Source organism: Nipponia nippon, unplaced genomic scaffold (genome assembly GCF_047370975.1).
Source record: "Nipponia nippon isolate SJK-2023a ecotype South Korea unplaced genomic scaffold, ASM4737097v1 scaffold_4, whole genome shotgun sequence".
In the NCBI taxonomy this organism is placed as follows: domain Eukaryota; kingdom Metazoa; phylum Chordata; class Aves; order Pelecaniformes; family Threskiornithidae; genus Nipponia; species Nipponia nippon.
Window position 1 is genome coordinate 21,855,891 of NW_028262358.1, and position 26,594 is coordinate 21,882,484.

Below are 26,594 nucleotides of genomic sequence, written 5' to 3' on the forward strand. Positions count from 1 at the left end.
CTGTAGTTCACAAAATAAGTAGTTGAACATTAATGCAAGAGGGAAGAAAACACCATAGAAATAGCTGGAACAGAAGTAGTAACACAGGTGGGAGAGGATGAAGAGCAAGTATGGGTTTCAATGTTGTAATTAGTTCTGCTAATTCATCCTACCAGGGTTAGTGGTGTTCTCAAAAGGTGGTGGTGGTGGGGAACTCTCAAGAGCTGCAGCTGCAGCGTGTAGGTAAACAAATGCCCAAATGTTAAAAATTATATCTGTTGGCAGGCAAGGCTTCTAACAGCCTGGACTTTAAACATAAACATTTTGGCTGTTGAAACCATGTGAGCAAAAAAATAAATGAAAATTGGGGGTGGGTGTTTGCGTTTTTGACCTAAAAGTTAATTCACCTTGGGAAATCTAAGGCCATCAGGGATAGTTGGTCAGCTCAGGTTATCAGTATTATTATCTTATCTCTCTATGGCTGTACTGCATGTAATTTCCTTCCATTTTATCTGTAACTAACTGTGTATATAGGTACACAGACGGGCATTTCAAACAAAAACTGGATCATAAACTTTTCAAGGAAGGCACCTGGTCTTATCATCCATATTGCCTCGTGTGCTATTAGCAGCTAGATTTCCTTCACCGGGGTTTGTGAGTGCACATAAACTCCTATGCATACACTCAAGACCCCAACAGGTACTACTCTGAGTGACAAAAAAAAGTTACTGCTTCAGGTTCTTACTCTGTTCCAGAAATGGCACCAAGTACAAGCTAGGACTTCTGCAGCTCTTCTTTCCCCCTTAGCTCCTGGTTGTGCTTTCCCCAAATCTGACTCTTCCTTGGAAGCATATGAGGATTACTTTGGGATTTGAAGACAGGCAGGGTTTTCTAAATGGGAAATAAATGATGCTCTTTGGGTTTATTGTTAAAGCTGAGCTTCTGTGTCTACTGGTTACGTATTTAGAAAACAAGTCTCCAACTTTGCTCCATATCCATGGGCAATGTTAAAACGTGCCAAAAGTACAAGCAGTTGAGAATTCTAGGTTGCTAAAATGGAAGAGCAATTCAGTTGTCTTTGAAACTTGCTCTATGGACAACACGTTCAACTACCCCTGCAGGCAGTGCACGTTTACCGTGTTCTTGAAAATAACGTCAATGCAACATGGATTTAAAATGTCTTCTTCCACAGGTGTGTAGTATTTTCTCACTACTAAAGTTACTGGCAACAGAAAAGACCAAAACAGACAACGGAGGAAAGTTTTATGCAAAAGAAATGCCTTCTTTAACTGCTTAAAATTCTGAGCCACCTTCTTACACTGTCCTGTCTGGGCCTTATTCAGTTTTTTAGGACAGTGCCGTTGGGTAAAGTAGCACGTGCTGGTGCTCCCACTACTCTCCCTTGCTTTGTTTTTGTAGAAAAACCTCCTGAGGGTGGAACCCCTACAGGACTGGAGCCTTCAGGCTGCCTTCATATGACGAATCTTGCTAAACTGCCCTTTAAACTGATTTATTGTTTTACTGCTTCCTATAAAAGTGGCTCCCTCATGTGAGCAGCACTGGCAGGTGAAGGGCAGAATCGCAGGCAGCGAGTCACTCCTCGCACACCTCTGTCTTGCAGAACCCCAGAGTAAGGGGAAGAGAGCGAGAGAAATGGGCCGCTACTCGGGCAGGAGCAGCAGGCTCATCCTCATGTGCGTGGTGAGCCTTGTGCTTTTTGCTGTTGAGATCTCAGTAGCCTACGCTGGCAATTCTCTTTCCTTAGCTTCAGATGCCTTTGCCGTTCTCTCTCACCTGATCTCCATGATCATCGGTTTGTTCAGTGTTAGGTTCAGTCGCATCAGGTGGCACAAGGCTAACACTTTCGGCTTCAGCCGGGCAGACGTGCTGGGAGCTTTTGGCAACTCTGTTTTTGCCACTGCTCTGATGTTTAGCATCTTTGTTGAGGCAGTCAAGAGGTTTATCAATCCTCAGAAGACTGAGAAAGCACTGCTCGTCCTCATTGTTGGGATTGCGGGTCTGTTCTTCAATGTGTTCAACTATGTAATCTTCATGGACTGCTGTTATTGTCGTGAACCCCAAGGAGACGCCGAAACAGGTAAATAACCTAAGGCAGTTGCTGAACGTTGCCAGCCCTCTATGCTTCTGCTTGATGACTTTTCTAGAGACTGTTTACTGCTTCTCTGAGATGGGCGAGTAAAACATCGTAGTTTTCTTCATCCTTTTGTTAGCAAGGGTAAGGGATTTTATGTCTCAACCCATACATGTTTCCTGCTTATTCTGCAAGGCAGCTATCACCACGTGTTTCTCAGTAAATAATGTTTACGTGGTGTACGTGTTGACTTTCTAAAGAGTACGGTGATCTACAAGAGAAATTTTCTCCCTAATCCACTGGCTGGCCAAACACGGGACAAGGTGTACTACCACCATAAGGAGATACTTATTAGGAAATACCTAATCCTGACATACCAGTCATCCACAATCGGTAACTCTCCCTGCTTTAGTAATTCTGCTGTAATTTTTGTCTAGGATGTAGAGATCTTTTGAGAGGTGTTCACAGTTTGTACGAGACAAAAGAATAGGTAAGGGCAAAAGGAGAGTCTCAGCCTTCCTTGATTTGGGGGTAAAGACAACTGTTTTGAGAATATTTGAATGCTGACCAAAAAACCTGTGAATGCAGAGCTGAAGTATTCTTTGCCGATGTTTGTTAACCTGTGCTTCAGAGAGGGGCAAGGGAGAAACAGTGATACTCTCTACAGAAATCTTTTGCAGGAGGTTCTGTTGAGTGCACGGAGGTTTAGCCTTTCCGTTCATTTTTCTTAGCACCGGATTTTTCAAATTTCTACGTTTGGGGGGAGGATGGGGGCTGGTTTTTTATTCCTGCAGAAAAGATCTCACTTTATTTGACAAGATACTTGCGTGCTCTCTTTCTCTCTCTCTCTCTGTACATATATACATACAGACACATACAAACATATTTCTTAAAACTAGAAATATTTCAGTCAGGATAGGAAACAGACGTTTGCAAAGCATTAACTGGACAGCCTGGGGGGAAAGCTGAGAGAACCCATCTAATAAAGCAGCTGCTGTTATGTACTGTTCTAGGTGAGGTAAGGTAACTTTTATATTTGACTTTCAGGCTAGACAGGGCTTTGGAGCTAGAAATTAAAAGTTTGTTAGTTTATCTTTCAGTGTTCAATGTGTTTTCTGTAGGACTTACAGTGGAAAATATTTCTGTTCATTATTAAAGGTACCTCCAGACAACACTGAAGCTTTAACTTTACTGGTGTATAACGCTAAAACCAGATGCACAACTTATTTTGCTGCCTGTTTGTTTAGATACCCAACTGTTTAAAGTTTGAGCTGCTTTTAAACAAAAGTTGTGGTGATATGTAATTAGCAGGGGGATTTAATGGGCTTTTATGTTAGGAACTGTCAGCAATTCCTGACGAAGGCTTAGTCTCCATTTGTGACAGCTTCTTGGTTTCATCCTAGCAGAAAATTGTGCCTCTGGGGGAAGCCAGGGAAGAGGAACACATCAGCACTTAAAACCAAAGGTGGAGAGTGTCAGGCAATTAGGGAATTAACTTAAATTAATGGCAGCTGTGTAGGTAAATGCCATTTTCACAGAATTTCCAGGATCCTGCTCCTAACAACTCTCTGGGACAACACAGCCGTCCCTCTCTCTCCGATAGACTCATGTCCAAATACCTGGGAACTCCACTTCGTTTTCAACTGAATTTCAGTTGCATAAGCCAGGGATGAATTTTGTACTATTCCATAAACACAGTGGTAGATTTGCCGGTGGTTTTGCCTCTCTGTTTCTGGTACGGTGAATCTTCTCTGCTTGCAGTAATGCCTACAGGCAAGACAATGCCATTTTATACTGTAGAGGAAATGCTCCTTTCTTCTGGACTTGATTTTATAATCCCCATTTAGGTAAAATTTCACATTTATTTCCTCCAATTCTCTCTATGTTCAACCTAAGTGGAATTTTTAGTGCATTTCTTTTTAAATAATTGTTATTCCCCAGATAGTTGTTCTCTGAAAAGTATACTTACATGCTTTATATGTATTTTATGTATATATTAAAAAACATTAAAAAAGAGGGATTCCATCTTGCTCTCTTGTCATCCTGTGTCTGAGGAAATGATACTCTTTCTGGGAGATGGAAGTCAAGGCAAATTTTCTAGTGCGGCAGTGCCACTAGCAGAAATTCAAGTGGATGAACATGGTCTCTGAATCCTGCTGGTGCAATCCAGTTGCCCACAGGCAATACCCTTGGTGACACCGGTGACGGCTGGCTGGAGGGTAAAGATTTGTAGAGTCACCCTCTACCTCTTAGGCTTTCATGGGAAGTGGGAGAGCTGCCTTCAAATCTCTCTTCCCCAAGTAGGGAATGGATTTAAACAGACCTGTTTTCTCTTGTATGTGATTGTTTGCATCGCTTTGAAAAATACAAAGCAAAAAACAGAGAGAGTGGTTCAGTCATCTAGTGCTGTATTGTGGGTGCTGAGGGCAGTGGGAACACCTAAATCCACTGAAGCAAATTCTTCCATGTGTATTAGTGCCATGATTAATCACAACAGTCAATGGTTCTTCTTGTTCATCTGTTATGTGGTCTACTGTCGGGGATGGAAAAATGAGCTGGTGGGTTTCCTGGGTGTTGCCGGTGGCAGGGACAGAGCGAGCCATGCCTACAATGAGCGTTGCTGGCCAGGTCTGAGATCCAGTGGATGCAGAGGGTGGTGTTCACAGGGGTCAACCCAGCTCTCTGTCCTTTTCCCTTGTTCTACTTCTGTACTCCTCCTGTACTACTCTGTACTTGCTCATTGCAACCTCCATGCCTCAGGTTTTTGTTAGTACAAATATTGTTGTTGAGCAAGTATAAATGTGTTTTTCCGAGTTGCCATTCCTGCTTACCAAGGCAGACCCAATTTCCCTCCTTCAGCCATTGGCTGGGTTTGTTTTGCCCCTCTCCTCTCACTCTTCTGTCCCTCCTCCTTCTCTTTTTTTCTGGTTCTTGCTACCCTTTTGCTCTGTGTCCGACTCCCTAAGTCTTCATCTACTGCCCTCCCCCTTTGCCTCTCTCTAGCTCATTGTTCAAATTCCCATCCATCCCCTCTGCTGGCTGAAGCACCCATCTCTTCCCACCACGTTAAATTAAGGTCTCTCTGCCCCTCTACGCCCATCGTTGCACTTGATTCAGGCAGTCTGGTTCCCCATGCTATGTTAGCACTAAGAGGAGAGGTCAGCAAGAGTACGGGGAAGATGTGTCCCTGTTCTTTCTTTTGATGCTGGCCCAGAGCAGCTATTACAGGTAGAAAATATTTCTACAGTCTCTAAAGAAACTGCTGTGTAGAGGTACTTGGGCCAGCTGGGCTATCCATAGCAGTGTGGAGAGCAGCACAGACTGGTTATTGCTTTGACTTTAAATCCAGGAAATACTTGTTAAAACATAGAAACATTAAAGCCTTCCTAAGAAACTTCTGCCAGAAGGTAACATTCACAAAACGCTTTCTTGCTATTGCTGTTGGAAATGACACAGCAGCTTTAGCCAGAGTTTTCTGACAATTTTGAGGTCTTGTATCTTACACGGAAAGTTTTGGCACAAAAATGAAGAATATGGCAAAGTAATAAGCAGCTGAAAAAAAAAGTCAAGCTCGTATAATAAATACCAGACAACTTTAATACTGGCCATACCCTCTATAGTCAGTCATAAAAATACAGAAGCTTGTTTTACTGCACACAGAGATCAGCTTACTCTTGTTTGTGTAGTTCAGTGTCATTGTCTCTTCTACTCATTTATGTACAGTTTTAAACTGTTAGGGGGACCACAGTTTGAAAAGCACCACACTAGCCTGATGATAGTACTTCTCTGTTGTTCGTCGTGAGAAAGTGAATAAAGATGTAACGTGGATAAAACATTTGTCCTGTCGTCTTGTGATCTGTATGGGGAGGAAGCAGGAAACGAAGCAGCTGTCACCTAGCCCAACCCGTGTGATACTGAGCCACCCATAAAATGGCTGGGGCTGTGAGTAGCAGCCCTCACCTTCTCATGAGAGACCCCAGGGTCTTTGCACAGTTCACAACTCATTAAATAAAACACGTTCCGTGTTAGCAGCCAAGGGGCTTGCTTTTGTATTCTGGCAGGTCCACTTTAGCAGGCACGCGCGTGAGGTTTTTGTGTGATAACACTGTTGGGTCCTGATTCTTCTATCTCACTGTGCACCAGCAACCTGCCTCCCCGATAAGAGGTGGCATGTAAGCTAGCAGTCACATAAGTGGGAAACATACCTTCTTTCCCCTCCTGGACCTTATGCAGAGTGAGTTTGTTTATTTTGAGGCTTGCTGGGAGGCATATCTCTTTTTCCAGGCTTTTGTAAGTAGGAGGGAGTTGGGGGTATATGTGTGTGAATGAAGTGAGATGAGGAGAGGTACTAGCTTTAACCGGCTGGGTGACTTGGGAATGCTTTGTTGCTATAATATTCTGAACTCAATTTTGATGTCTGTAGTTGCAAACATACTGATCCCAGGGGAAGTGAGAACATTTATAGGCCAAAATAAGTGGATAAGTGGCTGCTTGACCTGTATCTTAATGCCATAGACCTTCCCAGTGGAGACCCGGTGAGCAGAAGTGTGCAGGTATTGAAAAGCAATTGCATTTTTAGCAGCGCTCTCAGATTCAACAGACCCAACAGTCTATAGTGCAGGAGACAAAAGTCCTCTGGGCATCAGAGATCCAGAACAGAGGATTTCAGTTGCTTAGGCTGTCAGTATGAAGAATTTCATGATCAGTTAATTCACCTGCATTTAAGAAGGGAAAAATAAGTTCCCTGGTCTGAACAGGTTTCTTTCTCAAACGTGCTGCTGAAAGGGTGCCAGGCTATGCCAGTCCGATGGTTTTGGGACCTTTCTAAGGAATGGGAAGGAACGCTGGCTGTAACACCCATAACAACAAACCTCTGGCTTACTGTGCTTTTCACACTTGAAAAGCCTGAAAGCTTTTCCTCAAGATCAGCATTACTACCTCTATTTTACCTCTCTTTTGAGTGTATCTTCACCAGGTTGATGCTATTTTCCCCCCAAAGCACCAACCCTTCAGTAAACACTTCGTGCCAATTCACCCCCGACTGCATTCACAGAGAGGTGACTGCCGAACGCTCAGCACAGGAGTTTGCCAGCAGACGGCTGCTTCATTCACGCAGTACGTCCTCGTGGATTTACGCTGCCTGTGTAGTGCACTGTGGCATCCAAATCCGAAACGCTTGCCAACATAGTGTGTATAAATGAAGGGATGTATGACACGCATTTATTTCCATAAATCCCAGAGATGTTAGTGTGTTGGCGTGCAGGTAACCAAAGCCCGCTCTAACCAAATATTTAGATTTTCTGGCTTCGATTTCTATAGCATCACTGGAGGTAGTCCTCTCAAACAGAATAAAAAGGGCAAGGGAAACTCTGAAAGTAATTTTACATGTTTATCAGGTACCTAAGACTGAACACGTATCTTTTCTGAAGGTTTTCTTTAGTTTAATAGTGTGCCAAATAATCCTCACCAAATTCTCCCAAAGCTTTTCTGAGCAGCTACCCCAAAGGTAACCAGATCTGTGTTAACTTATATTAGCTGAAGCTCTAATCCAGAGTCTTCAACAAAGACAAGGCAGATGGGAGGACACTGTGGAAGTCTAGTTAGCAACGTGCTTCACTATTTTTTCTTAAGATTTTTTTTTAAATGCTTTGTTCTCTTAAAAGAAACCTCAGAAGGTAATCTAAGGGGGAGACATTTTACTTTCCCTGATTGTTTTCAAGGAGAAAATTTTGCATCAAAACAAGTAAAAGCAAAGGTTTTGGGGCTACCTTTTGGCCAAAATGAAAAGTGTGGAATGAAAATTTTAAGTCTATAAGTAAAGCAAGCAAAGCATCCCTGAATGGTTTATGCAACAGCATAAAGGTTAGATCAAAACTTCTGAACCTAGATTCCAATGCTACTAGTACCGCTGAACTTCGGGTAACTGCATTCGCTCTCAACCTTGGACCAATTTCATAGTAAAGGCATAGACAGACTGTCTGAGTTACATCACACTATCTGTGGTGAGCTGTAAGGAAATAAAAGGACTGTAAGATAACTGAGTTCAAAGTAATAAACAGACGTGTTATATACGTTAACTGCAATTGTTTTGTGTGGACGGCTGTTCTACAGAGAGTTTGCTACAGGCACAGGTTTGGTATCAGCTTCAGTCTGGAAATGCTGCTGGGATAGAAAATGAAGATCTTGCAGTAGGACTCAATGGAATTTACAATGATGAAAAAGGTGACTGGCTTTCTGCTCTTCATGTCCTTTGCAATATGCAGCACTACCTCCCGGTAGAAAAAGGTTATATGGGGGGTGTGTGTGTGTATATATATGTGTATATATATATGGGAAACTTAACAGAACTACAATTTTTTAATAGTGAATTATCAAGCAGTTGAAATATTCAGGGAAGCACTATCCAGGTAGCAGAGCAGATACTGGCTGGATACATCTTAAAGTATGCAAAAGGTTCCTTTATACTAGATACCAAGGGCAGGGAATGGTGCTTTGCAACTAACAAACTGAACAACCATCTTAAAATAGAAAAAATCTAATAAAAAGAAGACGTTCCAGGCTAGGAAATAAATAATCCCACAGGTCCATCGTTTCAGATTGACCTATCAGTGTATTCAAGAGGGTTGGACCAGATGACCCCTGAGGTCCCTTCCAACCTGGTATTCTATGATTCAAGCCCTCTTTGGAAGGGCATGAAAAATCTGTTCTCCATGTCCAGCCAGCTCGTGGTCAATCCCTGGGACAGTTTCAGGACTGTCCTGAAGAGTCACAGCTGCAATTAAAAAAGCCAGGGATATTCACCTCTGTACTCTGCCAAGAATGCTGATAAAACTTTCATCCAGACTGCTGAACTCTTGCTGAAGGGTTAACTTTCAGGCTCCTGCTGCCTGGACTGAAGCAGACCTAGTGAACTGATTTCCCAGCCCTGCCACCCTTCTGCACATGCCAAGAGACCCCATCGTCCTCTTGCAGGTATGGTTCTGAGCAGAATTAGAGGGAGATATAAATAAAATGAGCAAACAGCTAGGAACAAACCATCTGCAAACAGAATACTCTTGTACTAACCATCTTCCACAATAAGGCTGCTTGGTTGGTGTTTATTTTGTGATTAATTTTGTGGTCAAATTTATCTGTGGCAGAAGCCAAGCACATTGTTTCGACTTAGGTTTGCTAGGAATTTGGCCCAGCTTTCCTAATTTAAAGGAACAAGCTTCATGAGAGCCTTCAGGGTTGTCACCGGGTCTTGTTGGAATGAAGACGGTTTAGGCTCTGTACAAGAAGAGAAATGCAAGCTTAAAGGTCCATTCTCACCCACCCATTGGATTTCAGGCTCTTACAGCTAGGGATGCTGCCTTTAAATGTAATGTGCCTAGGGTCAGCCTCAGCTTTTTAGTGCAAATGTAATATTTTTTGCTCCACAGTCTCAAAGAGGCGTGACTCCTTTATCACCTACAGTGGTGTGTGGGCATTTGTTTCTTTCATTCTCCAGTTTCTTCCAGATCATTCCTGAAATATCTTTTGTAAATAATTTTTATGGTGGATTAAAAAGTAATCTCTGCCAGGACTTTGATAAGCAGGATGAAAAGTGATCTCTTCTAATTATAGTGTTCAAAATTAGTTCTTTGTTTTCAAGATTTTTTTTTTTTTACTGTCCAAATTCTTTAGCACCACAAGGCTATGAGTGATCCTATTTTCATTTTTCATTCAGCAGTGGAAGAACATTACTGTTGTTACTGCTGTTACTGCTGTCTAATATTTCCCAGTGATACATAGAGATCCTATTTTCAAAGGCTGATGATGGCTTCTCTGCAAGAAACAACTAAGTAGATTTTAACCTGTGACCTTGAAAATGGATAACTTGAGGAGGGTGTGACAGAAGTTTGCAAAACCAAGGGTGGCATAGGGAAGGTCAGTAGTCATTGACTGTTTTGTCCTCTAATACAAGAACTAGGGTATATCAAATGAAAGACATGGAAGAGAAATCCATTGACAGCTACTAAATACAGAGATACCTAGCTCAGAAACTCGCTTGAGCTGAAAATGCTTGAAGGATGGAAGAGTATTCTGGGAAAGTATCATATATACTTACCCTGTTCTTGCTGCTACCTAAGCATCCCCTTATGGCCATAGGTGGGGATAGCCTGTTGGCTAGAGGTTCAGACTGCCAATGGCTAAGTGTTAAAAAATGGCGTGTAGAGAACCTTAAAAATGCACTTAAAAGTGCACAGAAATCTTGAAGCTTACAGGAGTGCTTTGCATCTTTGGGGTTCAGAAGGAAAGTTGTCTCGTTTGTAAGAATTTTACTAATTCATAAGAATGTTACCAATTCCTGCTCCTGATTAGGATGAGGAAACTGCAATAGCAGCTTTTCTAGCAATATTGTAGCTCAAACTAAAGTTGGCAAATAATTCGGAAAACTAAGGCGTTGGATGACCTTTTCTGAACCTCCTAAGAGGAACTTGTTCTACTCATCGTTGTTAGAAACAGAGAGACTGAGATATTTAGGCTGATTGTCTTGTTTAATAGTACATAACTTAGGCAATCTCAGTACTGGAGGAATAAGTGGAACTGTAACATTATATTGTTGAATATCTACAGTCACCGTAAAACACATAAGGATGCTAAGCACTCTGTGAAGCAATCAGAAACACAGTTCCTTTCTAAAAGGATTTGAGATGAAACTTTCTGACACTGCAAGTGGATCGGTGCAAGCAGAACCATAGTGCCCACAAGGGGGGAAGAGCCTGAGTGAAAACCCTGGTACCAGGCTTGGTGCCTCCTACGAGCAGGATCAAGGCTTTCTTTTGGACTGTGTGGAAGAAGATCAAAGTGCCAAAGAGCTACAGGGACAACACAGACTTTATTCTGAAGATTGAGCTAAATTAATTATTCTTGTTATTGAAAGCGACGACTTACTGAACAAGAATGATTAGCGTAGCTTTGTTCAGATCACAGTTTTAGGAGTCGTTTGTCTAGAAGTGATAGCGGTACCTGGATGAAGAGGGCTAGGGAGGCTTGTATGCATAGTGGGGCGAGCAAAAGCTTGGATTTCCAAGAGCCTTTCTAAGTGGCCATAGTGTGAAGGGAAAGGCCCTTGCGTGGATAAATAACTGGTCAGAAGACGAGAAACAGAAAGCAGGAGAGAATGATCAGTTCCACAAACATGTTTGCTAAATGCTCAGAAGACAGAAAGTGAATGAAACGTCAGGCAGTACTGGGAAAGGGGTAAAGGAGATAGTGGGACCTTTGCTGTGCCTCTGTATGAATCTGTGGCTGACCTGTGTTTTGAAGACTGTGCAGGTTTGGTTCCCTCATCTCCAAAAGATGTAGATGGGAACTGGAAATAATTCAGAGATGGACCTCTGGTCTAACCCAGCACAGACATTGCTCTGCTCCTATGGCAGTGTGTGGCTTTCAGACTGACGGTGTATCGTGAGAAGCAGACTGAGATGTGTGAGCTTGACATGCAGAAGAAGGAAGAACCAGGGGACCAGCAGGCACAGCTTCAGAGCTGAGGCTCTGACACGTACTGCTTCTGACTTCTTCAGTGAGTCATCTGTAATTGTGCTTCATGTAAGGGACTTAGTCACAGCCTTATTTGCTGAAAATAATATTTTTAGCACTATTTCTTCAAAATAACTGTGATATTTTTATGTTTTTGAAGTGAGTTCAGGGCTATGACATTTTTTTTCAAAGAGAATTACTGTATATTTTGCACAGGAGGATTAATGATGTTTCAGCTACTGTATTATACATCTTCCGAAAATAAGAACCCCTGGAAATTCTTTTCAGCTCTATGCAGGTGCAGTGAGCTGGGCTTCAGTGAATTTTTTGATTGCAAGTGAAGTGCCAGAGGCAGAATCTTCTATCATGAATTCTAGTAAGGAAGATACAGTCTGTCATTTTAAAGTTTTTATCTAATAGACTAGTTAAACTTCCTATAACTCTCATGTATTTGTCTTTTTGTTCTACCTGTGTCAGACTGCTTTTTATTTGGCACTACTGTTTAAAAGCTCTCATCATATGTTGGTAGATGTAATGTTAAAGCTGAATGTGCGTTGATGTAATCATGCTATCTGCTCTCGCTATTGTGTTTGTCTTTATGGTAAGGTTCTTTTCAATGCATTTATTTTTATGCATTTGCTAATTTGAATATTGCAGGTTACTTTCATTGCTTGGCCATTGAATGTGTGAAGGACACGCATGAGAATCCCCAGTTCGGTGGGAGTTGTGCATTTTAGTCCTTGCAGATGGAGGGGAGGTTATCCCCTGAATGCCTACTTAGCTCTACTCCAGAGGTTACGATACATCTTGGGTTATATGCAAGAAAGGCTCTGGTTGTGTTCACATAATTTAGGTGGAATTGAGAGGCCTCATTTAAAAGATCTATTCAAGCAAACGATCAAACTCAATTAACAGCAGTACAATGCAATTTCTTTAGAGTTAGAATAAAGAGGAAATTCCCGAGGCCTTTAATGAATTTCTGGTTGTAAAGAACACCACCTTTGGTACCAGGGACATGATAGTGTTCCCCGGCCATGCCGGTTTATTTTCTGATAGCGATGTACGGTTTCTCAAGCGTGGTGAAATGTTTGATGTGGCACTTCAGTGTGAATTGTAGTTGCTGAAGCAGTACCTCCAGCACTGGTGCGCCTCTCGCATAACTGAAATACTCCAGGCTCTCCCAGGATATAATTTTAAGGATGTTATTTTCTTTAGGTCTTATGTCTTTTATTTAAGTTGATTATTCTTGGGCCCAGTTCTGATTTACTTTTTTACCTACTTCTGAAGTCAAACATGAAAAAGAATTATATGATGACCCCCAGTCCAGTCTGGGGTCACTGAAAATCTAGTGACAATAGCAGTTGTTTTTGAGAATGGCTTAATTTCCCAGCACCTCCTTTGATTATCCAGTGGCTCCCATCATCTCAAAACGCTGTGTTAGTAGTCCGGCTCTGTCCTTTTTCCATTTGCATGCATGAGTGCCACTTTCCCAAGTCATAACAAAAAAAAAAATCTGCAAATACAAGAGAGGGTTACTCATTTATTATGCTTCTTATAGATTATTCTGTAGGGTAAAAAAATGCATGAAACTATTTTTCTCATAGGCTGATGATAGATTCATGCACACTTAGGTACTGCTTTGACATACCTTTTTAAAGGCTAGCGGCAGGAAATTACCTGGTTCAGTAGATGGCACTCTATCCTTTGATTTGGCACTTAAGCCATCAAGAAAGCAGCAAAGGAGTATAATTATTAGCTCCGTCACTGAAACTTCACCCTATTTGGATAGCGTGGTGGTACCCGGTGTCCTGGAGGGCGCACAGGACAGCCTTTTGGTTTGGTCTGGCTAGCTCTGCCTATCCAAGCGGGCCCTTTTCCAGCCGGCGTGCAGGTTTGCGCCTCCCCGCCACCCTTTTATTTCGTATTTTATTTATTTCCTATAACCCACGGTCGTTTCTTCGCTGCGGGGCAGACGGGCGGGCAGCGGGGCGTCCCCCGCAGGCCTCCAGCCGAGGACGCGGGCCGGGGACGCGGTGCCGGTGGCGATGGCGGGGGCGGGGCGGTGGCGATGGCGGGGGCGGTGCGGGGCGGTGGCGGTGCCGGCGGGGCGGTGGCGATGGCGGGGGCGGTGCGGGGCGGTGGCGATGGCGGGGGCGGTGCGGGGCGATGCCGATGCCGGCGGGGCGGTGCGGGGCGATGTCGGGGGCGGCGGCGATGCCGGTGCCGGCGGTGCGGGGCGGTGGCGATGCCGGGGGCGGTGCGGAGCGGTGGCGGCGCCGGCGGGGCGGTGCGGCCGTCGCCTTCCCCGCGGGGCAGGGCGGCGGGCGGGGCCTGGCGCGGCGGGCGGCGGAGTTAAGGGCCGGGGCGGCCGCACTTGTTGCGGGCTGGCGGCGCTGGCTGGTGGGCGGCTGGGCATGCCCCGGCGCTAGCGCGGAGAGGGGCGCCGGTGGGACCGGCCGCCGCCATCGCCATGGGGCGGTACTCGGGGAAGACGTGCCGCCTCATCTTCATGCTGGTGCTCACCGGCGGCTTCTTCGTGGCCGAGCTGGTGTCAGGCTACCTGGGCAACTCCATCGCGCTGGTGTCCGACTCCTTCAACATGCTCTCGGACCTCATCTCCCTCTGCGTCGGCCTCTCCACCGGGCGCATCGCCCGCCGCAGCCGCCGCGGCCCCCGCGCCACCTACGGCTACAGCCGCGCCGAGGTGGTGGGGGCCCTCAGCAACGCCGTCTTCCTCACCGCCCTCTGCTTCACCATCTTCGTGGAGGCCATCCTCCGCCTCGCCCGGCCCGAGCCCATCGACGACGCCCAGCTGGTGCTCATCGTCGGCACCCTCGGCCTCGCCGTCAATCTCGTGGGGCTCCTCGTCTTCCAGGACTGGGGCGCCTGCTGTCGCCGTCGCCGCCGCCCGCCCGCCCTGCCGCCCGCCGCCGCCGCGCTGCGGGCCGTGCCCGGCGGCGCCCCGACGGGGGAGGCGGATGAAGCAGGTGCCTTTCGGCTGCATCCTCGCCGCCTTGCCTCGCCGTCCGGCCTTTCCCTCCTGTCCGCCCCTCGCACCCTTCCCCATCCCTCCTCATCCCCTGTCTCCCTCCTCCTTGCCCTCGGGGCCCGCCGAGCTGCCAGACCCGTCCTCTGGGCCCTTTCGGAGCCTCAAACCCACCCGTGGGCCCCGGGGAATGTCACTAAGCTCACTCAGACATCCACCGCCTCTTTCACCTTGTACTTTACACCAGGCTGCAGGGCTCCCCTCGGGATGGGGGAGGGAGGCATTGCTTAGAGAGCTGCATGGAAAATGTTTTGCCTTGGTTGGTTTTTTTTTTTTTCTTCTTGTCATCTTTGAAATAAGTTGGTTTTGAGAAGGATGATGTTTTTTCTGTTTGTAGAACTTATACACAACACAGCGTTTCTTCTTTGAATGCAGGTGATTCACCAAATGACCAAAAAAGCCCTGAAGAGGGGCCTGAGAAGAAAAAAGAGAAAAAGTCTGAAGCCTTGAACATCAGAGGTACAGCATGGGAGTATACTACTAATACTACATTAACTTTAAACACTTTCTGGTTTCCATTTAAGATTTTTTTTTTCCAAATATCAGTAAGAAATGGAGCAAGACCGCAGGACTATTCTGTGTATATGGACCCAATTATCTTTAGCAGAAAGGTTTCGGTTGTATGAAATAACATAGATAATAACAAAATAGTGTGATGCTGGTTTGGCTCTGAGTGTGTTTAAATTTTGATTTTCATTCTTTAGAAGAGTGCAGCTGAACTTTTTGGCAAGGAGACAAAGCCTCTTGCACTAAGCTTAAGTCACTAGAGGCCTTATAGGAAGGTAAAGCAGGGACCTATGAGGCGCTGCTTTGAGTGTCACTGCTGTAGTAGTTGAGCAGTTTTCAACTTTAAAATGCTTTTGGGCAGAAAATGGAATTTCTTTAAATCCTGAAGTTAACAATGTTTCGTTGTCAGCATGAGGAAAAAGGTGCTGAAACTGGGGCTTCAGCACAGTGTTCTTCCAGGTTCTTGAACTGTGGACCTGTCCCTGAGAGTCTGTGACAGTTTCAACCCTTCTTACGTTGTACTTTGGCACGTCTCTGGGTATCTGCAGAATGAAACTGTATAGCTGCTTCTAGGAATAAATGAACCAAGTGTCTCTCTCCCTCTCTGTATAGGTGTTTATATGTATACGCGTTTACATACCTATTCTGAGCAGAGCCAAAAGCAGGGATCTTTGAGTATATTAAACATTGAGTTTGTCCCTCAAGGAGAGGGCTGTCAGAAAGCTGAAGCAGGATGGTAGTTTCAGGCTTCTTATGGTCACCTATCAGCATCTGATATTCCTCCAAAGTTGTGTAAGTTGGCATCACGTGAATTCAGCTTAAAGGGGTCGTCATGGCAGTCGGGCACCTGGGATTTTTTTTTTTTTTTGGTGTGTGTCTATCTACCCATCTTTCAAAAGTGTTTTCAGAGTTACACAACTGTGTCTGTAAGGGAAGACACTTTGGAAATCAAAAGATGTGCTAGAGCCATAACGCTTTCCTGAATGTCTAGAAATTGGTGTCGCTGGATATTCTGGCATTATAGTGGTAAGTTCCTGGAGCAGGAAAAGCAAACTGTCACTTTCAGGGATGGAGGAGAGAAGGACAAGAAACCAAAAAGTATGTTTTAGAGAAGGCCTTACTTGCCTGAACGACAGTGCTTAGGCATAATGATGCTGGACACTTTCAAAAATGTCTGAAGGATGAGGAGTTTTGTATCGGTTATTTTAAGATACCTGTCTTCTTTGATTTTTAAAAAGAGACTTTTTCTCTTAAGTGCTACTTTAACTTTAGTATGTCATCTTTGCAAAATCTATTTTATTGTCCTTACAAATATTCCGTGCTCCTTTAGCCAGTGTTACAGATACGTATCTTTAAAATTCTGATTCAAAATCTATGTTTTTCCTTTGCTGCTATAAGTTAGTTACATAGCTATACTTCATAATCACTTGGCAAAAAATTCTGTACATTATAGAATCAGAACATCCCTGAAAACCATGGCTGAACAAAATGGGTTGGCAGAGGAATTGGTTCCTTGATTTTTAAAAGTGGTAGGAACAGGAATCCAGACATTCTGCCTGACTGCATTAATTATTGTAGTGTAAAATTATTCCTTTTGCTTCTTGAGCATATGCAGAGTAGTTCAGACTTTCCTCCACAAGCTGTTGGAAACTGTGTGTTACCTATGGTCTTACCATACTGACTTTACTAAAAATTCATTTTCGGTTCTGTTTTATAACCATAGCTTTTGGGCGTCTACAGGGAAATGGGCTCATTTCTGTCTAGGCCCTCATTATGTGATGCGTAACCAAGAGGTACATATTAACGATGTTAATAATGTAAAATAATCATTTTCCAAATTCCATATTCTCAATTCGTAGTTTATCATAATTCTGGCATGCTTACTTTTTTTCTCAGTTCAAAAGAAGACTTTCTGAAACATTTTCCTGTTCTTTTTAAGCTCTGCTCTCTAGTTAGTTGCCTTGGCAATTGCATCCTGCCTGTCCCTCTTGTTCGTGCAATAGCTGATAGCCCATGCTGAATCGGGATTAGTTGTAAATGAAAAGGAAACACTGCAACGCTGTTAGGAGGAGTAAAGCCCTGTGGGAGTCTGCCAAATGGGGCAGAACATGCCTGACTCCAGCAGAAAAAGCTGCACTCACTGGAAGTTTGTACTTTCTTATCTGCCCTGAGTGATTCAGAGGAGCTCCAGTGGTTATTGCCTTCATTTTGCACACCAAAGATAAATGTTCATGCAAAGAGCTGTCAAGAAACAGCAGCGCAGGCACGACTCAAGGTCTAATCCAGTGTCCAGCATCACCAGGGTCAAAACTCTTTGCTGTGTTGTTAATGAGTTTCAGGGGGAGCCTTCTCCAGCTTCTCCAGCCCAGAGAAAGGGATTAAATTGGAGTGAGGCTCTTGAAAGTGCTTTTCATAGGGATGTTAAAAGGAGATGGTCCGGTTTATTCTCTCACAGGCTCCGAATAAAAAGTATTGACAAAGAAATTCATATATTTAGAGATGTTATGAATTAGGCCTGGGTTGGAATGAAATCTGAGTCTAGACAGTAAAGACTGACAGAACTGGAGTACATTTGAGCAATGGTGGGAAGAAGGAAGATTATGTAAAATAGTAAAAGAAAAAAAAGGGAAGAAAAAAGGAGTTCTTAGACTATTGTAACTTTATAGCAAGGCGACTACTTTGGCCATTGTAGTTGAAAGGGCAGCTACAAATATGTTATTACAAGAGCCTGTTTTGTGTCTTTGCCTTTTGTGCAAAAACATGTCTATAGATGTAAAAAGTGGTACCCAGCGTTCCTCTTGATTTAGAGTAGTCCAGGCACATATTAAACTGCAGTGTCCATCTGAATAACTTTCAAACCAGATTCTGACTTTTTTGGGGGTCTGAGGGCTAGGAGTGTTGGTGGGACAAGGTTTAACATGACTGGAAATGGAGCTTGATCCAAAAAATGGAGTTTGAGGGCATTTGGAGCCATAGGAATGGGCTTAGGTTTCACTTAGGTAATTTTTCAGATTTAAACAGTGTCATAGAAGCTGATGGAGGAGAATAACTGTTACTGGGTGTGGTCTGTGGCGCTCTCAGCTTCCAGGGTAGAACGCATAGATTCAGTCATCAATTTTTAATTGAGATTTAATGTGCCAGGATCTCTTAATAATCTGCAGACATTTAAGCAAACACGTTTTACATTGCCATGGCATTGCAGTTGGACCGCAGTTGCTAGCATACCCTACATGTTTAATAATGCATCCCACTTAAGCAGCTGTGGTTCAGAGTCAGTATTTCCCTTGCTGTTTTGTTCTGAAAGCTGTTACTGAAGACTTCGGTTACGATGTTAGCGCTTGGAATATTGCGTTTTTCATGTCAAGTAGAACAGACTTGAAAAATGCAGATTTACTCTCCCCCCGCCCCCAGGAAAAAAAAAAAAACAAACCACTAATGGAAATTGTGCCATTTGTTTCAGGTGTTCTTTTGCATGTTATGGGAGATGCACTTGGATCTGTGGTCGTGGTAGTTGCTGCTACAATCTTCCATGTACTTCCTCTGGGGAATGCTCCATGTAATTGGCAGTGCTACATCGATCCAAGCCTGACAATAATTATGGTGTTCATCATCTTGTCTTCTGCATTCCCGCTTATCAAGGAGACCTCAATTATTTTGTTGCAGATGGTTCCCAAAGGTGTTAATATGCAACTACTGAGTAAGTCAAATTTGTTGTTGAAATGCTATTAATTTTAATGATATATTTCAACGCATGTGTTATTTCTGGAATGACATGTTTGGATTATTTACTCATAATAGCTCTAAATTCTCAAGAACTGTGAGAAATAGTCACATGCCTGTGTCCTAGCAACATGACTCAAATCTCTGTGGATTAGTTAAAGCATGCATTTTGAGAATGTGGTACTCCAACAATACATCAAAAATACCAGGTCTTGAGCTGTTAATGCCTTGTGTGGGGTGTTTGTGAAAGAAACAACACTGAATGACAATATTTCCCAACCCTGCAGCAGCTTCTTCCAAAAGGCTTCCGAAACAGCTTAGAAATTTCCATTAAGGTTGGTTAATTTTGTAGCTCTCTGGTGTTGTTCACACTGGTTAATTGTGGGGTAGCACTGGTTATTTCTGGAATTCCACCATGCTCAGGGCTAAAGAAACCAGAAGATGTGGGGTCTTGGCCAAGGAGGTGGTGCTCTAATGTTGCTTCTATGAACAGATGGTAAATTGCCATTAGGGAGCCTGAGGGATGGGGTGAACCCAAAAGGACGAGTGGCCTGCTCGTGTGGTCATCTGGAGGCTGAACCGAAGGCAGCTGGGAGTAGACATATTTTTTTACTAAGTACAGCTCTTCTAAAAAGGTCATTTGGAGACTGCTGCTTTCGTATAGGTCTCTTAATGGGAAAGCTAGTAATTAGCCAATACACCAAAGCTTCTAATATCTTTCTCTTATGTCTTCCAGCCGACAGACTAGCTCATGTTCCAGGGGTTAGCAGCCTTCATGAGGTGCATGTGTGGGAGCTTGCAGGTGGAAAGAATATTGCTACTCTTCATATCAAGTGCCAAACCCCTACTGATTACCAAGATGCTGCTTATAAAATCCGGAAGGTTTTCCACGAAGCGGGGATCCATTCTGTGACCATCCAGCCCGAGTACATGGACCACAAGACCTCCCAGCTACTGTGCAGCTCACCCTGCATCTCAAAAACTTGTGACTCTCAGCTGTGCTGCAGTCAGCGGAAGCCCCCCATGGCTAAAACTAATGGCTATACTGACAAAAACGATAGTTGCCTTTCTGCACTGCCTAAAGACAATGGTTCAAGTAAAAACGATACTGAAATCCCTATTGAGTACCCACTGGCAGAGTATAGCACTGAACACATGAAAAATTGTGGTGTGTCTGATGATAAGTCACAGTTGAGCAGTACACGACTTTAGGCAATTCCCTCTACTCTGTGTAATGTTTTCATAGAACAAACATATCCTGGCTGGGAAGGGGGCCATCAGTGGTTGTAGCTGAAGTTGGTGTGGCGAAAAGATTTTTGTGCTTTAGCTGTAAACCAAAACACACCTAAACCCCCTCGTATCTGAAATAAGGATTAATGTTTCCACGAAGGGTGTTGCATTCATGTAAGATTTTTCTGAAACAGCCTAACCCGGTTCCTTACCAAACTAGGTGTGAATTTCTGTCGTTAGAGTGGATGGGATGTATTGCTGTCTGCACTGATGCTTGCAGTTAATGGCCAGTGGCACTGGGAATGAAACTCTGGCCTTTTCTGCTGAAGTGAGCTGTTTCCTGAAAGCCCTGTGGCCAGTTTGTGATTGTACTGGGCTGAAGTACTGTATATTTATAAAGGACTTCAGTAGAGATGCTTTACTGATCCTTAAAACTCATTTTTGCATAGACAGTTCATGTTTAACAGTAACGCTTGTGCTTCTGGCCAGTGGGGTTTGTGAACGAAATGAAGAGTGTCTAAGGGGGAGGCAAAGCACTCAGGAATTTTGACTCGCATTGTTTTCTTGATTGACTCCTGTGTTTAGGGACAGAGCAGAAGCTGGTCTTGCTTCTCTACTGGTAATACTGGAGTCTTAGCCTAATCACAGATAAGTATGCTAAAGAATAGACTTCTTGTCATGAAAGCAAAGAAATACTAACGTTGTCTGTACTGATTCTAGCAAATGGAAATGCAGGCAGTTATCCAGTTAACTTTTATCGTGTTCACTGTTGTGATTGTACAACTCAGTCTTTTTTTTTTTTTTTTTTCTCCTGACAACAGAAATTATAATGGCCACAGTCTTATTTCATCATTGTGCAGGATGATTGCAGTATCTTTAACACCAAGTGTCTGTCATTACTAAATCATAATAATAAATAATCTAATGTGTTTATTATGAACAGTTAAAATTCTGCAGTTCTATTATTAAGACAAAATTTAAGTTGTATTAATTAGGAAAGTCCCTTTAAAGTTTTATATGCAGTGTTATCACTTAGAGAAAGCTTTAAAAAAATTACAGGGCAATCTTCCTTGTTTAGGCTTGATTATTTCTTGCTGATTTATTTTAAAGGTCTAAGCCCTCTCCTCTGCCCTGCCCCTCCTCCCCATGCCCAGCAGTGTATTTCAAAGTGTGCATAGTGAAGCAGTTCCTTTACCTCCTTGCTGCATGTTCTGTTTGAAAGCATGCAAGGCTGCTCTAAGGAAAACATGATGATGTGCCCTGTCACCAGTGCTGGATTTGGGTCAGGTCTGTTCTCCAGGTTTTTGGGAGAGGAAACCCACTGTCTAATCCACACGGAGTGTAGTGCTTATCCTCACCGGCTATACAGACCAGATCCAGAAGCTTTCAGATACATTTTGCAGCCTTTCAATGGTCTGTGTGGCCTAGGCGCAGGCTATTTTATTCATTTATTTATTTATGGGGACACCTCTATAAAATAGTGGTGTCTACCTCAGTGACACCTTAACAGAAAGGGAAAATTGATTTCTCGCCTGGGCTGGGAAAATACCAGGACCTCCTTGTAAGGCTGGCTAGAAAGCAGCCAACTTCTTATTAATAAGGATGATTACATTAAGTCAATGAATATTAAAACACACAGCAGGCTATTTTGCTGCTTGGAAAATGCTATTTACTGAAGCAGTGATTGCAGTCCAAATAGCACATTTCTAGATTTGTAGTTACCCCTTTTGAACATTACTTCTTGGGTGAATTAATATATTTTATAGCCTTCCATTGTAGGTTTGTATTATATAAATTAAACTATGTGTTAATATAATTAAGAGCTTGATCCTCCAGTCTGTTTGATTCTGTTGGCAGCAGCAGAGGTGAAAGCAGCGGGATCTTGCTTAGCAGTTATTGCACGAATTAATGTAAATCAGGAAACATTTTAAGAATGGCTCTGTCTTTTAAAAGCGTGTGGCATAAAGTAAGACAGCCCTTTCTTCTGTTCTTTTTGCCCTTATTTTCATCTATGATGATGTTTAAATGTCAGGGTTTAGATGTAAATAACAAATATATTTATAGGTTTTTTGAGAACTGGAACAGAAAGCTCCCAAAATAACAACAAAGTCTATGGGAGAACTTGCTTCCCAATATCCTCTAAAACAAGCACCCTTTCATAATTATGCATTTGTGTCTTAAATCAGGTAATCTTTTTATATATATGTTTTATTAAATGCTTGAAAGATGGAATGGCAGTATTGTTTACTCTGGAATTAGAGAAAACTAATATGTGTAATGTTGAGGCATTTGACAAAATGGACCATCTTTTTCTTTATCCGTCCAATGTTTGTTAAAACTGTGATTATCTATTTTTAAAGTTTTAAAAAGTGTTACAACCTGAAAATACAATGAAGTAACATTCTTAAACATTTTTCTTGTTTGGTTGAATGTACTGTAATTGTTGCCTGTGAATAAATAAGAAAATACCAGGGATTATAGAAATCTTCAGGTCTAGAAAACAAGCACATTTAAAATTTGCTTTATTACTTAAGCAAGAAAAACCTACAGAGCTGTATTATTTATGAGATGAAGCTTGTTTTTTCTGTGTAGGGACTTTCAGGGTGTCCAACTAAGGTTTCTGACCTGGTATCTTTGTTTTCCTTTGCATCCTGGAAGAAAGTATTTTTCTTCTCTGTTTTAAGTGTGTTACAACTAGGCTCTACTGGGTGGTCCCTCTACTTCTGTAGACGACTTCATTCCAGTCAGTGTGTATTTTGTATTGGCTTATTTCCCTTCAGTTCTTGGCGTATCTTTTTCTAATTCTCTTGCAGTAAGCTTACCTCATTTGGAAATACAGTATATTTCAGGATTTGCCCTTATCTGTGGGCACTTGTTCTAAATTCAGTTTTGTAGTGTATTGCACTGTTGAAAAATCTCTTTTCTGGCCTCTTTAGTGGCCTCTTTAGCTTAGTTGCTTTTTTCCTCCTCCAATTCAGTAATGTAGAATTTCTGACGATTGCAGATAGATTGTGCTACCCCGTCCTCTTCAATTGTTCCCTCTGATTGCACCGTTATGGCATTCAGTTTCTCATGCAGTGGTTGCCCCTGTCTGTCCATCGCTGTCTGTAGCAAAGGAAATCCGCTTAAAACACAGGTGATTTTTCAAACTGATTTCCGACTTCTGTAGCCCTCTCATCCATAACCTGTCATACATGTGACCTAGTTGTATGATAACAAAACATTTGTTAGCCTTGACAGATAGTTTTGGAGCAAGAGTGAAATCTGGAATAAATTAACATGGCATTGAATGCAAAAGCAATTTACTGGCCTTCATCAGTTGGGGGCCTTTTCTTAAAGTGAATTCAATTTTTTTTGTTACGTTTTGACACGTTATCCTTTAACCAAACATGTCAATTTGATAGTTAATTTTTCCTTCTTCTGTGACATTCTAATGCAGATCTTGCCTTTGCTTTTCTATGTAAAGAAAAATAACTGATGCTGTTTTTTAGGAGTATTGCCTTTTGTTTTGCCAAATTTTCTGTTGACTTCCTTCTCCTTGTGTTCTTTGCGATACTTATTTTGACCGGTAGTGCAACTGTGGTTTTTTCTTCTTAATGTTTTTCTTGTTCTTTGTCTCTTTAATAAAAGCAGTATGGCTTTGCTAGCCTTCTTGTCATGGTGTTGCACCTATAACACAGTTTAGAAATACCTCTTTTATGCACTGGTTTAATTTTTGCACTCTATTTAATTCAAATTCACTCACTTCTGCTTTTGCAGTGTGATACACTTTACCATTGCAAACCACATTTTGATCTTCTTGTTTAGTTCTTCCTGTTCTTTTCCACCTCCTTCCTGTTCTTTTCCACCTCTGCCTGATTATAACACTTACTGTCCTGAATGCTCCCTTTTATTCTGAACTTTGAAGGGAAGGCATCCAAATTTTCCCTGAAGTGAAGTTCACCGCCCAAGGTCTATGGGTGGCTACTCCAAGTACTATTTTATGTCCTGTGATCTGTGTCAAAGTGTTGTCTAAGTAATCATCCTGAGAAATAAATATATATATTTATATATATTTAAATTCTTTATAAACACTCCACCTGAGCCAACTTTCTTTCAAAAGTTGGTTTCTAAGGCTGAGAAGGTATAATGAAATCACTAGGGTTCCTTAGTCATTCATTAACACTTTAGGGGAAAGCTTGGATCACTAATTGGAATGCAGATAAAAGGGACATTTCTGAAAAGATGATCCAAACACTCTGAAGATTTCTATAGGTTCTACTACTTACTCTGCTGTACAGTGGAAGCACTTTCTATGTTAAATACTTTATTTGAACAGTGATACCTTGATATGAGGATGTCACTGTATGAAGTTGTTACATTTATGGAGTTGCGCTGCTTAAAAGTTTCCTCCAGTTTTTCTGCTCATTATGTGATTTAAATAATGTGCCAAAATGTAATTTCCATGATTGCTGAATCAATGACTAGAAAATCTCACTGTGGTTTTATTAACTATTAGTGAAAAATTACTTTTTTTATGTTTTATGTACAGTTCATTTTTTTTCAAAATGAAGTTTGAATGTCTTGTAAATAAAGTGTATTTTTAAATAAACCTGTTGTTCTGAGCTTGATGTATGTTAGCAATAAGGAGCTTGTGTCAGTTTGGATAATTTTAAGACCTTTGTATGAGTAAAGTTTGCTCTTAACCTGTGAGCTTGTTAATGTCAGGATTAAAACTGCACACGCCAAATCTTTTTCCTCTTGTCCTAAAGTGGTGTTTTCCAACATTTATTAATTCAAGCATGAGCTTGTCTCTTTGAAAAGAAATCCCAGGATCACTTGGGCAGCATTGCTGTGATGGTTTTCACGTACAACCGGTAACAGTTAGGTTATAATGGTCACGCTTACCATCAGCTCTCCAGAGAAGTCGCTACAGCAGCCCTGTAGGTTTGTGGCTGAACTTGTCTCTGCTAAAGTGGGGTCAAAGTTTAACACCATTAAAGAGCGGTCCCTTGCTGTGATGAGTTTATTTTCTTCTTTTAGTGGGGTAGCTAAATGCTTGTTGTCTGATGCAAGAAGCATGTATCTTAGTCAATAGATAGAGCAGGCGTTTGAATAACCGTGAAGCATTATCGACTACTTCTATACTAGTAAATTAAATGTAGCTGGGGATATTCCAGGGCACAGAGACCAACCGGCATAGAAAAGCTTGCATCCATGCTAGTAAAATACCGTCCACTTCAAAAGAGGGTGGCTCCGTGCTAATGGCTAATTGAGATTAGGTCCTTGACTCTGGACTGTGCCCGGGAAGGGCTTGGAGGAGCAGTAATTGCCACTGGCCGTGAAATGCTTGAACAGTTTACTAATACAGGTGGTCATGGTTCATCCCCAGGCGCTGTTTAGTTTACTAATATTGATGAGGCCCTTGGTCCCTGAGCCTCTGTGCTGTTTTGCAAGGTAGCCGTACCTGCAGGTAGAAAAGGGGATGAAGCTGGTGGTGGTTTCTCGGGATCTGGGGTTAAAAGGTTTCCTCTCTTTCCACACCTACACCGTGCTGTATCAGTGTGCAGGGCGAGCTGGGAGGGGAAAGGCTGCCTGGATCAGCAGTGCAGTCAGCAGATAACGCTATCATTGTGGCTGCTTGCATGGCTCTAGAAACAAAAGGCGCAAGGCAAGTGGCACGTTGGATATGGAGTTGCACTTTGCTTTACCTCCCTCCAGTCCTTTTTTTTCCCAGCATTCACCCATGTTTAATAAAGCTCTGTGTCTGTTTAACCACATATTGCTGACCACCCTGTTGTGAGGAGATAGAAACAGAACTACGTCAAGAGACTTTGGGGTATGCATGGGAAAATGAACCCATAAAGACATTATACAAGTCATCGAAATGGCACAGTAGGTCCACAGCCTAGTGCACACAAAGTTTTGTCAGTAAGGGATTACATAATTCAAGAGATAGAAGATCTTCCAGATATTTTTCAATATATACCTTAAAAATCAATATTGTAAAAAGCATTTGATGTGGATGAGCTGATTTCCCAAGTTTTAAAGCAGAAGTACAGCAGGCAATGGGAATCAACACAAGTGCCATGACATCTTGCAGAACAGTGCGTGCTTTAATTAGCTATTCCCCTTTAAAATTGCCATATGAAGTAGGGATGGTAGCCTTTCTGCATACCCCAGTTTCCTTTGCTTGCCTAAGTTGTTCACAGAGTGTTTTCTTACAGCACAGTCTGGCTTAAGAGCCCAGCAGCATGCAGGGTCTACCCTGTGATAAAACACCCGCTGGCAGCACGGTGCCCGCAGCTCTTTTGCTGGCTGGTCCATGCTTCAGACATTTGCACCCAAATGATTTTGGGAACATTGCCATCAGGGGATCACCTTTCTACTTGTGAACATTTCTGGCGCTGTGTAATTTCTAAGAGTGTAAGTGCGTATTTGGTCAGCCCTAAATTGTCTGGGTGTAGCTTGATAAGTCACGGCAGAGGGAGATAACCAGTGCCCCCGAAATAATTGTGAGCCTTTGCACAGTGCCGA

General features: G+C 42.7%; 1 protein-coding gene across 2 annotated transcripts; it reads left to right on the forward strand.

The window, feature by feature from the left end:
• The first annotated feature begins 1,318 nt into the window (after nt 1-1,318).
• SLC30A10 (solute carrier family 30 member 10) lies at nt 1,319-24,546 on the forward strand. Of its 2 annotated transcripts, none has more exons than XM_087777146.1 (4): nt 1,319-2,077; nt 14,997-15,080; nt 18,589-18,825; nt 19,585-24,546. In XM_087777146.1, exons 1-4 carry the CDS (start codon nt 1,633-1,635, stop codon nt 20,058-20,060), a joined length of 1,242 nt encoding a protein of 413 aa, XP_087633272.1. In that variant the 5' UTR covers nt 1,319-1,632; the 3' UTR covers nt 20,061-24,546. The 2 variants fall into 2 exon arrangements, with proteins under 2 accessions (XP_087633272.1, XP_087633270.1); XM_087777144.1 differs by lacking the exon at nt 1,319-2,077 and adding an exon at nt 13,927-14,562.
• The last annotated feature ends 2,048 nt before the right edge of the window (nt 24,547-26,594 follow it).